The sequence below is a fragment of the Tenrec ecaudatus genome, chromosome 2 (genome assembly GCF_050624435.1).
Source record: "Tenrec ecaudatus isolate mTenEca1 chromosome 2, mTenEca1.hap1, whole genome shotgun sequence".
NCBI classification, from domain to species: Eukaryota; Metazoa; Chordata; class Mammalia; order Afrosoricida; family Tenrecidae; genus Tenrec; species Tenrec ecaudatus.
In genome coordinates this window covers 96,756,620-96,770,068 of record NC_134531.1, presented here as the reverse complement: position 1 = coordinate 96,770,068, position 13,449 = coordinate 96,756,620, and the positions used below count along the sequence as shown (strand labels likewise).

The 13,449-nt window shown below is 40.6% G+C and overlaps 1 protein-coding gene across 1 annotated transcript in view; it reads right to left on the bottom strand.

The window, feature by feature from the left end:
• LNPEP (leucyl and cystinyl aminopeptidase) overlaps positions 1 to 13,449 on the bottom strand; it is a 106,292-nt gene that overhangs the window by 66,353 nt on the left and 26,490 nt on the right. The window contains exon 2 of the mRNA XM_075541307.1: positions 1,443 to 2,283. Coding sequence (XP_075397422.1) covers positions 1,443 to 2,283 — 841 coding nt within the window. The remainder of the gene's footprint in view (positions 1 to 1,442; positions 2,284 to 13,449) is intronic.

Below are 13,449 nucleotides of genomic sequence, written 5' to 3'. Positions count from 1 at the left end.
CCTACTGTAGCCAGTACCGCAGATTCAAAGGGCAATAGTGTGGTGAAGTGATGGGGAAAGGACTTGCTTTATCGCTCTGTTTGCATGCTAAAATATTACTGTATTTCCTAGGGCTAATGGAAACTAGAGGAGGAGGATTGCAGTCAAGGAATTTCAAACCATCTTCACGATTCTAAATTTTCTTTCAATGCCACTTGTCATGTAAGCTACACGGAACTGTAAAGTCAGCATGCCATTTATTTCATAAGTATTACATGAAGAGAAAAGTACTTATCTGAACAGAACTACAGATCTGGCTCTTCCTCTTTCCTTATTTAAGAAGGACCAAAGAGCCTCCATAAGGCAGGTTTAGATATTCACTGCTATCTCTCTCAATTCACATATTAGCTTACAGAGAAATATGTGAGAATGCTTAAATTTATAAAGTAGGTCTGAAAGGGCTCTGCAGTCTTAGGTGGCCACATAAGAATGAAAGGTATGACAAAATAATAATAATTTATGAATTATGAAGGGTTCATGAGGGACGGGGGAGGAAGGGAGGAGGGAAAATGAGGAGCCGATATTTAGAGCTCATGTAGAAAGCAAATGTTTTGAGAACGATGATGGCAACAAATGTACAAATGTGCTTGACACAATGGATGCATGTATGGATTGTGATAAGAATTGTACGAGCCTCCAATAAAATGATTTTTAAAAATAACAAAAGGTATGCAGTGTGTACTGCATCTGTGCAGAAAGCCAGGCTTTAGGCTATGAGTATAAAGACTACAGTACAAAATAGCGCTCAGTGGGGACCTGAATACTTTCATGTTTTGTCTCACTTATTTCCCCTTGAACCAAGTTAAGTCACTTTTTAATTTTTTAAAAATTTCCATCAGTTATCCAGAGTAGTCTAGTGGCATTTTAAAAGACCAACCTTAGCAAATATCAGTGATACTAAAAATAACATGTAGGCGTACTACACTTCTTCGTGCGCCTCTGTTCCATCTCAATAAGTACCTCCTAAAAGTTCTGTACATTAGAAGTCTTAGAGAATAATCCATACCCTTTTCCATTCTTCTTTCCAGAGACATTATAAAGTACTAGAAAATTATATTCAACTTCTAAGACATGAAAAACTTAAAATAAGTCCCAATTTCTGTAGAACAGAATTTAAATGACTTAGTCTTTATTCCGTCCCCTCCGCCTGCACACCCATGCCCCCACCACTATTTAAAACTTAAAGCCTACACACCTGCACACCCATGCCCCCACCCACCATAGCTTAAAACTTTGACTACGTGACAAGTTTTATACATTCTACCTAATTGCAATTCTACTTTTCTGCACATAAACTTAAAATAAATAAATTGCAGCAAGGAGCTCGGTTGTGGGCAAAGAGAGCTATAGTTCAGAACCCATCACAGAGCATAGGAAAAGATTCCCTTTAAAAGGCTACGTACTTTTTCTCATGACTTTCATCTGTGTAGGAGATGCCGTAAAACCCATAGTAAGAACTAGATATATTTGCTGAATATTCTATCTTCAAGGTATAATTATGCCCTTCTAGGAGGGCTTCTGGGGCAACGATGGCAATTTGTTCATGAGATGGGTATTCCAGAACCTCAACTTGTTTCTCTTGGCTTAAAACTGCTGACATGAAGGTTACTTTGGAAATATTATGGTCTGTGCTGTGAAGAATGACATTCCACGTGGCCTGAAGAGCCTGCACTGAGATCGTCACAGAGCCCTGGAATGTCATCGAAGTCAGGTTTGGGTGTAGGGTAAGTTCATAGCGTAGTGGCTTAACGGCAGTGGGAAGCCGGATTTGTGCCCACGGAAACAATTTCCCATTTGTTGCAAATGGCTGGATTAGTCTCATGGATTGGTTTTTCTGATGGCAGCCTTCTTTGGTAAAGGTGCATTTGGGCAACAGGTAAATCACCATGATAACAGAAATGGCAACCACGATGACGAAGGCACAGACCAGCATGGTCCTCGCAGAGGGGATCGAACAAGCGCCGTCGGGGCTCTGCCTGTAGCTGGCTGCACTGTTCCGAAGGCCTGAGCTTCTGTTCATGAAGGACATGCCCAGCAGCTTTGCAGACGACTCATAGTCCTCTTCGTCCTCGTCCATCTCATGTTCCCCAAGACCTCGCACCAGAAGGCGTGAGCCCCGGGGCTCATACTCCACCTCATCGGGCTCTAGAGGATGTAAACAAGGTTCTTTGGCTAAATCCACCACATCCGGCTCTTCCTCAAACATGCTGTTTTCAATCATATTCCGGGGGAGCTGAAGTCGATCTAAAAAGCCAAGATAGTAAGGACAAGATAGTGAGTTAGGAGGAGGGAAAAAAAAATCTCACAATGAAATTTCTCTTAGCAAGACTTCCGATTCTATTTTTCCACAAACTTTTTTAAGAACTCTGTTTAATCTAGGATTTTATTTCACTGCTTAGACTTATTTCCATTCTACTGCTACTGAATTAAGTAAGGTGCTACTGGCTCTTCCCCAAGAAAGGCATACCATAGCCATGAAAAAGAAATCAAAGTATACAGGTTCGTATTAAAACAAAGAGAGAGAACCACCCCCCATCTTTCTAGAGCTTAAGACCCAGAACTCCAAAGTACTTTCCCATAAAAATCAAATCTGCTTTCAGTGATTTTGTTGGTCTCTTTGCTCAAATCTACCCTCTCCAGAGGGAAGGCCACAAACTAGTGTGCTTTTCCAGGGATGGTCCTCTCTCTACTAGGAAGCAATGTAATAAGAAAGCTGGGCGGGGGGGGGGGGTACACAAACTATAAAAAGTCAGATCAAATAGTAATTCGACCCCACCTCCCACCCCCACCCCAGCATTCAGGAGTACAACATATTTGCATCTGCAACAACCTTGTACACCAGTGGATCTTGGGGTGGGGTAGCAGTGGGAAATGAAGAGAACCACATCCTGTACCTTGACGAGAATCATTGAAAAATCAACTTCAAAAGGTAGTGGGGTGCATAACCCTGTCTATATTAGTAATTCCTACTGTCTAGATCAGAAGCATCACCTTGAGGGCACCCTGAGGGTGAACTGCTCGGCTGCTAACCTAAAGACCTACCAACTGCTGCTCTGTGCAAGCAAGGGGTGTCCCACTCTCGTCCTACAGGGTTGTTATGAGTTAGCGATGCTTCAGTGGCACATGACAACATGACTAGTTAGCAAAGTTCTCTAAGAGCCATTGAATTTTACCTTTTAAGGGATCCCACAAGTTACCATTTTAAACCCCTATTATCGTTTCCCCAAAAGGCAAGAAGAATTGCTATTTAGAAAGATTCCCATTTTTTTTCTCCCAGCTTTTCTACCCCTAATTGGCCATCTCGGCTATGTTGAGCATCATCACTAGGCTCCCCCTAGGCCAGGGCTTGGCAAACTCTTACTCTGGGCCAAATGCAGTCCTTAAGTTAAATTGAAAAAGTTTAAAGATGATTATTCAGATAATGGTGATTTCATTTGTTTGTAAAACTATATGGTATGGCGCTCAAATAATTTTCAAATTGCTGTGAGGGACAGGATTGGCTCTTCAGTCTTGAAAGTTTGCCAACCCCTGAGTTCTTGAGACAACCTGCTTTAGTAAATCACCACAGCATAAACTCTGACTACAACTGCCAATCATGTGTACGAGAGCAAAACCGCTGAACAAAAAGGAAAAACAGAGAGGATACTATACAGTACAAATCATTACACCATCAAAGTCAATCTGTGAAAGCAACCAAAGAGAAGAGGCTACCTATGCTCTGATATACCCACCTCAAAAGCAAGCCAAAGAGGTTCAAGTCTTTGTTCCCAAACTTATTTGGTCGACCACTTCATTTTCAGAAAACAAAACAAGCAAAAAGCCATCACTTAACTGTCCCCTGGCAACTAAAAAGCTTTTGTACTATAGTACATAATACAGCATAAAGTGTAGGATCTGCTTTTGCTGCGCCCCCGAATCTTTCAGCATGTGCGCCCCCCCTACTCCCCATCCCTCATTGGTCAAGGAAGTATCTCTCACTTTGGCAAAAGAAAAAACACAGATCCTTCTAAGTGGCAGACAAAACGAGACTGACCAGCATACCAACACTACCTCTACAACCTGAAATTGAAAATAATCTGAAAGGATTAGGAGTCAATCTATTAACTAGTGGGGGTGGGTGGGATGAGCAAAGTGCCTTTGAAATGACTCTACATTATTGGACTACTTTTTCAAATAGAAGGAGGCAAGCAAATGAGGGTTTGGGAGTATTCTGTTTCGAAAGAAAGAATTTTTTGGTTTGTTTGGTGGCTTTGTTTGTTTCTAATCTTTCAAGTTTATTTTCTACTGTTTAAAAAAGAGAGGTTTCAAAGTAAACATCCATCCTCCAATTAAATGTCACATATTTTTAAACCTTCCAGCTTAAGGATGCAATTCAGCACTGGCTATGGCTGGCACACGAGGGATTACTATGATCTGTCTGTTGAGTGGATCATCACTATGGATAGCCCTGAGAAGAATGGGAACTCCAGCACACTTCACTGCTCTTGCAGAACTTATGCCTGCATCAGGAGGAAGCTGTGTGAACAGAACAAGGGCGGGTATGGAGAGAAGCCAAGACGACAGCACAGAAAGGCTGCTGGCCAGAGAGTAAGTAAGTGACCAAGGAGAAGTCTAACTTAAAAGAGAAACTGAAGACCTCGATTTCTCTTTGTCTAGTCTCTCATTCCTATCCATGGAGGAGCTGGTGTGGTGCTAGGACACAAACTGCTACCTCCCTCCTAAACTTCGGGAGGGGCTTCTCTTTGTAACCAGAACATAAAGTGAGAATCCCTACAGGAGCTGCAGCCTTGAATGGACTGGCCCCGACCGAGTGTCCCCAGCCTCATTTTGTGACATTCCTCTTCGTTTTCAGTCCTCTGGCCTTCATTGGTTTTTCAAATGTGCTGCTTCCTTTCTAAATCTGTACTTTTGTATTGTTTCTCCAATCGGTTAACACTCTTATCTGGCTAAATCTCTCACCTACCTAGTTTAATATGAAATACCACTTCCTGCGGACTCCCCCATGCAAATCACATTTCACTGTAATATTCTATCATAAGCCAAACATACGGTTACTGAGTCAATTCCAACTCACAGTGACAGTATAGGGCTGAGGAGAACTGCTCCAGAGGTTTTTTGAGGCTGTAAATCTTTACCAGAGCAGAAAACCCCATACCTTTTTCTCTTGGATCTACTAGTAGGTTCGAACCGCTGACCTTACAGTTAATTGCCAGATGAATAGCCACTATTCACCAGCACGTATTCTATCATAGAACTTTGTATTTCTTCCTTTACCTCCGATTCTTTGCAATTTTATTTTGCTGTCATTGTTATAATATACACAGCAAAACACATTCCAGTTCAATAGTTTCTACATGCACAACTCCATAACGCTGATTGCATTCATCAAGTTAGGCAGCCATTTTCATCCCCCTTTTCTGAGTTGTTCCTCCCTCATTAACACAATACACTGCCCAGAGGTTCCTATCTTTATTTTCTGTTGATGTTGTTGATGATGTCACTTTTATCCCATAAAGAAAGTTCTTTCAAAAGGAATGTATGTCATCAAAAACAAACAAGAAAATTTATAAACAGAAAGAATCTCAGCACAGAAATGAACATTATTTTTAAAAGCACAAAAAAAGTAGAAATCCTAGAATTAAAAGGTACAAAAAAAGTTGGGAGGAAAAGAGGAAAATCAAATAGGAAAAGAGATTAAAGAAAATGAATAGATAGGAGGGAGGAAGGAATGTGGGATAGAAAGGGGTAACAGATGACAAGGATCTACATATAATCTCCACCCTGGGGGATGGACAGCGGAGAGAGAAGGGGGTGAAGGGAGATGTTGGATGGTGTAAGGTATGACAAAACAATAACAATTTATAAATTATCAAGGGCTCATGGGGGAGGGGGGCACATGGCGGGAGGGGGGAAATGAGGAGCTGATACCAAGGGCTGCTCAAGTAGAAAGGAAATGTTTTGAGAATGATGGAAATAAATGTACAAAAGTGCTGGACACAATGGATGGAAATATGGATTGTGTTAAGAGTTGTACGAGTCTCCAATAAAGTGATTTAAAAAAAGAAAAGAAAATGAACAGAACATTTAGGCTATTTGGGCCAATATGTGATGGTCACCTATCACTCACTCACTGTCTTTCTTGTTCTTTTGACACTTTGCATTTATAATAAAAACTCTACGACCCAACCCCTCGGCACATTCATGAACTATGCTGGGCAGCTGCAAACACGGGGCCCTAAGAGAGAACTATACTACGTATGACAGTCAAGGCCATCTGCCAACATGGCTGGCCACAGTTCTCAGCAGCCTGGCTGTTGAGCAATGATGTATTCTGAATGTCGTGCAGTGTTCATTTGTGATCACCAGTTTTCACATAACAACCTTGTCTTTTGGGACCTACTCATAACGATAAGTGAAGAGCTGGTATCTAATTGGAGACTCAAAACATTTAGGCAGAAGTAGTTACTGAAGAAGTAATGCTTTAAAGCATATGACGTTTGGTAAAAAGCACCACCTTCCAGATGTAAAAATCTCAGCAAATCCAGAACAGAATAAATCTAAACAGATCCACATGTAGGCACATCATGGTCAAACTGCTAAAAACCAAAAGTAATGAGACAATCTTGAAAGCAGTCAAAAAACATTTCCAAAAAACAAGTGATCCAAAATCAGTGGCAAGGAGGGTGTGAGAGGCCTGGTAGGGATTCAGCAAGGGCAATGTAACCGAGAGTAATTACTGAAACCCAAATGAAGGTTGAACATGATAGTGGGACAAGAGGGAAGTAAAAGGAAATAGAGGAAAGAACTAGGTGACAAAGAGTATTTATAGAGGTCTAAAGACTGGAATGTACATATGTAAATGTATTTATATAAGACTGTGGGGAAACAGATCTATGTGCACATACTTATAGATTTAGTATTAGGCAGCAGATGGACACTGGGCTTCCAGTCAACACTTACTCAATGCAAGAACACGTTGGTCGATTAAATTGGTATTCCAGGATGCACACCTTCCCGACACGATTGCTGAAGAAAAATGTGTGCATGAGCAGGTGTGGTGAAGAAAGCTGATGGTGCCTGGCTATCAAAAGATGTGGTGTCTGGTTTTTTAAAGGCTGGAGGGTAAACAAGGGGCCATCTGGCTGAGAAGCATCAAAGCCCACATGGAAGACGCACACCAGCCTGTCTGACCACAAGCTGTCGAAGGGACCAGTTATCAGACATCAAAGAAGTAAAATTCACATCATTGTAAATGTGGGTGAGTGCGGAGTGGAGACTCAAAGCTCGGTAGGCAACTGGACACCCCATTACTGAAGAGTTGTGGGGAGGAGATGAACCAGGCAGGGTGCAAGGTAGCAACAATGAAACATATAACTCTCCTCTAGTTCTTCAATGTTTCCCCTACCCCCACCACTATCATGAACCCAATTCTACCTTACAAACCTGGCTAGATCAGAAGATATACATTGGTACAGATAGCAACTGGAAAAACAGGGAAACCAGGACAGATGACTCCTTCAGGACCAGTGGTGAGAGTGGCGATGCCTGGAGGGTGGAGAGAATTTGGGGTAGAAAGGGGGAACCGATTACAAGAATCTACATATGGCTTCCTCCCTGGGGGATGGACAGCAGAGAAGAGGGCGGGGAGGGGGAGATGTCGGACAGTGTAACATCACAAAATAATAATAATAATTTATGAATTATGAGGGGTTCATGACGGAGGGGGAGGGTGGAGGGGGGAAATGTGCAGCCAATATTAAGCACTCAGATAGAAGGCAAATGTTTTGAGAATGATGGCAACAAATGTACATATGTGCTTGACACAATGGATAGATGTATGGATTGTGGTAAGAATCCCAGAGAGGGTTTCCAACAGTCACGTATAGAGAAACAATGGCATTTTGCAGCATAGGAATGAAAGCCAAAAGATGACAGAACAACATTTTAAGTAGCTAAAAGGAAAAAATAGGCAACTCAGAATTCTGTATCTGGAGAAAATATACTTCAAACACAAGGGTGAAATAAACACATTGGATCAAAGTGAAAACTAAAAAAGTTCTTCTCAAATAGATGTGCACTAGAGAAAATTGTAAAGAATCTTCTTCAGGTTGAAGGGAAAATGACACCAGATGAAAACATAGATCTTTAGAAAGAAAAGGGTCTTGTCAGATGTGAAAAATTAGTGAAAAATGAAATGGAACACATGAGGATCAGCATCCTAGACATCAGTAAGCTGAAATGGACTGTAATTGGGTATTCTGAATCAGAAAATCACATTATTTACTATGTCAAGAATAATACAATCCAGAGGAATATTGTGGCATTCATTATCAAAAAGGGCACTACAAAATCAATCATGTAGTACAATGTTGTCTGTGTTAAGAATAGCTCTACCCCCATTTAAGGAATCCAAGCAATACAACTATTATTCAAATTCTTGCACCAACCATGTCAGCTAGTGATGAAGAAATTGAAAATTTCTACCAATGACTTCAGTCAGAAAATGATCAAATGTGCACTCAAAATGCACTGATAATTACTGGTGATTGGAATGCAAAAGTTGGAAACAAAGGGGAAGCAAGAGTAGTTCAAAAATATGGACCTGGTGATATAAATCAAGCTGGTGATCAAATGATAGAATTTCGCAAGACCAATGACTTGTTCAAGGCAAGCAATTTTTCAGCAACACAAAAGACAGTGACACGCAGGAGATGCATAGAAATCAAATTGACTACATCTGTAGGAAGAGACAATGGAGACGCTCAGAATCAGTAACTAAATTAAGGCTAGAGGGTGACAGTGGAACAGACCATCAATTGCTCACATGCACACTCAAGTTGAAGCTGAAGAAAATAAAAACAAGTCCATGAAAGCCAAAATATGACCTTGAGTCTAATCCCACATGACTTTTGATACCACCTCAAGAACACTAATGACAGAAGACCCGCTGAGCTGTAGGATGACATCAAGACCATCATTCATGAAGAAAGCCAAAGGTCATTAAAAATTAGACAGGAAAGAAAGAAAACATCAAAGTACAAGCCACAAGAAACTCTGGAATATGTTCTTTACTGTAGAGTAGCTGAAGCAAATAGGAGAAATAATGAAGTCAAAGAACTAAATAGAACATTTCAAAAGGCAGCTCGAGAAGAGAAAGTAAGATACGCTAATGAAACGTGCAAAAGCCTGGAACTGAAAAACCGAAAGGGAAGCCCCTCTGTATACCTTAAATTGAAAGAACTTGAGAAAAAATTCAAGCTTTGAGTTGTAATGTGGAAAGATTCCGTAGGTTAAATATTGAACGGTGCAGGAAGCACCAAGAGAAGACAGCAAGAGTACACTGAGTCACCATACAAAAACAAAACAAAACCCAAAAACTGGTTGATAGTCCACCATTTCAGGAGGTAGCTTATGAGCAAGAACTAAGGGTGCCGTAGCAAGAAGCTCCAGCTGCACTGAATGAATGCAAGCATTAGCCAAAATCAAGGCTTGCGAAATAGACAGAACACAGATTAAAATGTTCCAGCAAGGTGATGAAGCACTGGAAGCACTCATCGGTCAATGCCAAGAAATTGGGAAGACAAGCTCCTTGGCCAACTGACTACATGAGATCCATATCTGTACACAGAAAGGTGAGAGACCAGAATGGTCAAGCTATGGAATATCATTGATATCATATGCAAGGAAATTTTTGCTTAACATCATTTACCAGTGGCTTTAACAATAGACTGATAGGTAACTACCAGAAGTTCAGGCCAGATTCAGAAGAGGACATGGAATAAAGGACATCATTATTGATGTTGGACGGGTCTTGGCTCAAGGCAGAAGATACCAGAAAGATGTTTACTTTTGTTTTATTGACTATGCCAAGGCATTGCACTGTGTGGATGACAAATATGGATAACCTTGAACAGAGTGGGAATTCCAGAACACTTACTTACTCATGCTCATGTGAAACTTGTACGTGGATCAAGAGATAGTTATGCAAACAAAACAAGGGGCTACTGAGTGGCTTAAAATCAGTACAGGTGCATATCAAGGTTATATTCTTTCACCATACTATTCAACCTGTATGCTGAGCAAATCATCAGAGAAGCTGGAATACATGAAGAATGTGGTATCAGGATTGCAGGAAGGCTTACTAACAATCTGCAATATGCACACGACACGACCTTGCTTATTGAAAGAGGGGAGAACTTGAAGCACTTGCTGATACAGATAACAGATTTCAGCTTTCAGAATGGATTACAACTCAATAGAAAGAAGAACAAAATCCTCACAACTGGACCAATGGGTAGGCACCATGATAAAAGGACAACAGTTTGAAGTTGGCAAGGATTGTGTCTTGCTTGGATCCACAATCAATGGATACAGCAGTCAAGAGATCAAAAGACACACACTGCATTAGGTAAACCTGCTGCACGAGACCACTTTAGAGTACTGAGAGCAAGGATGTTACTTTGAGGACTACAGTGCGCCTCACTCAAGTCATGGTATTCTCAATGGTGTCATATGTGTGTGAAAGTTGGACAGTGAATAAGAATGACCAAAGAATGCATTTGAACTGCGGTGCTAGAGAAGAATTGTGAAAGTACCGTGGATTGCTAAAAGGACAAATCAATCTGTCTTGGAAGAAGTAGGGCCTGAGTGCTCCTTAGAGGTATGGATGGCAAAAGACTTGGTCTTAACATACTTTGGACATATTGTCAGGAGACCAGTCCTTGGAGAAGGGCATCCTGCTTGGTAATGTAGAGGGGCCACAAAAAACCCCAGGAAGGCCCTTAAGGAGACAGATCGATACAGTGGCGTCAACATTTGGGCTGAGACATAGGAACAACTGTGAGGATGGAGCAGGGCAGAGCAGCGTTCTGTTCTGTTGTGCATGTTGTTATGGGCTGGAATCAACTTGGTGGCACCTAACAACAAAATAGCATTTTCTCTCTTCTCAGAATTCTTGGAAATAGAACTCTGCTTACAGCAAGGGTAGGATTTTAAGGGGTTTGTAACACCCATAGCAATAAAAGGCATGACAGCAATTGCACAAAGACTGCAAAGGGTTAGTAAAAGAAATTACAGTAAGTATAGTGATAAATTGATGAGAAAATGGGAAGTGTCATTATGAAATGAGAAATAGGTGTGAAATATAAAGTGAGATGGGTCAGATATAAAATAAGAAGTGGTACAATGCTGACTTCTAAATAAATTTTAATTACATAAGGATGTATGCATTTACCCTAGAGCAAGTACTAAAGAAGTAATCATTTTTAAGTATAGCTAAACCAATAGAGAAAATACTCAAAACCACTCAATTAAAAGAAGACCCTGCATTATGAACAAGGTCCTGTGTCTTTAAAAAATTGTAGACCAGTCAGAAGAGATGCACATAGTTCTCATTTAGCCTTACTTTAGTGGTAATGTGGGTTAGGTATTAGACTCTATTTACAAGATCAGGGGTGCAAGCCCTCCCATTGCTTAAAGGGAAAAAGATGAGGCTTTCTGATCTTGTAAAGATTTACCATGTCTTGTAAGCCCTACAGTCTCTGGAAGCCAAAAACTGATTTGATGGGCGGAGGATTTGGTTCTGAGTGCAAGAAAAAGCTTGCTGCCCTTTCAATGATCTAAAAGTGGTATGTGTATCAAGTGAAGGTTACTGATAAAAAAAATTGTAAAGAGATTGGCTCAAACCTTTCACAAAAGTGAAAACTTGAACAGGGTTTCAACGATGGCAATGCCCTGCTCAAAGATGGTGAGCAACGCTCTGCTTTCAAACTGTGTGGCTCTTCACAATCCTGCCGATAATCCAATCTCACACATCAGAATCTTCAATAGACTCTCTATGCCTCTTCCAGGGATTCTGTCAGTCCCCCTATTCTCCTAGCTGCCATGACAAACCACCCAAATGGTAAAAATGCTGCTCTGTTTCTGTTTTACTTTGTTGCCTGTGACCGATCTAGTTAAAAGGCCTGGATTAAAAAGGAAGCAGTTTGTTCACTAAGCAGACAATTGTTAATTCAGTGACTATCCGTATTCCGAAAGGAAACAGTAAAGCAACAACAGAAACAAAATCAAAAGGATCTGATGGCAGTGGAAAAATGATCTACATTATCCATAAATAATTAAATTAAATGTAAGCCTTTGCTTAAAGTAACATTACAATTAAATGGCAGATTGTCACAATAGATACAAAAGCAAGAATCAACACTATAAGAGACTCATTTGAATTTAGACACAGAAAGGTTAATAAAACAAAGGAAAAGGAGATATGACACAAGTAGTAGATAAGTTAACATGGATACTTTAACATCAGATAAAACAGAAGGACATTTCATGATAAAAGGAGACCATCAAAATAAGATACCAACCTCAAATGTCAATAACTAATAACAGAGCTACAAAATTCTTAAAATTGAAAATGAAAACAGAAAAATTAAAATTCATAGCTGGAGATTGTTGCCCTTCTCTTATAATTGACTGAACAAGTGGACAAGAGAAGTGACTGACGTCACAGATCTGAACAATATCATCAACTGACCTGACCTAGTTAACATGTAGTGCAGAAAACTACTAGACATGGCAATTCCCTCCAAACGACTTCCTGGAGGGATCTCACAGGGACCCTCTAGGACAGACAGGGTAGACCTGTGCCTGTGAGTTTCTGAGACGGTGACAATGAGGGGACTGGAAAGCTCCACCCTTCTCCTGAGGTTTCGAACTGTTGACCTGGTAGTTAGCAGCCCAACGAGTAAGCACTATGCTACCCAGGCTCCTGCTGGGTAAGAAAAGGTAGGGGGACTTGCTGATTAGATGATACGGTTCAGTTGTGATTGTTAAACAAAAATTGTGATTGTAGAACCTTGGAATTCTACAGTGGTAATTCCAAGACTCAGCCCCAATTATGATTGGTTCCATAAAATCTTTATTAACTTTGAGCTTTTGAAAAAGACTGAATGACAGATTAGCTTTTGCGCTAGTTCAGTGAGTTTGGCACCAAGAGCCGAAGGCTTCTTGAGGCTCACAAGCTCACCTAAAATGGAAAATGCCGAGCCATGTGAAATCCTCACTTCAGCAGGGACTGCATCAACGGTTATGTCTACAGTGTTCTTCCAGACAGCTGCTTCGTTCCTTGAGGTTGATGGTTTTCCTTCTCTTAGCTCATCTTTGAAGTCAACCTCATCTTCCTTAAAACAATCTGATCCATGAGGCAGCATTCACTTAAACTTGTTACAATGCTCCAGTGATTTGGGAGATGTCTACCTGAGTTTTGTTAAAAATGTGATAATAGCACTGATTTCAAAACTGGGTTTTTCCATTGCATAAAAAAGTGTGTGTGTGTATAAAATTTTTTCATTTGCCTTTCAGTATATTACCAAGACAATTTGTTTGTACACATCCACTGATGAGACGTGCTTA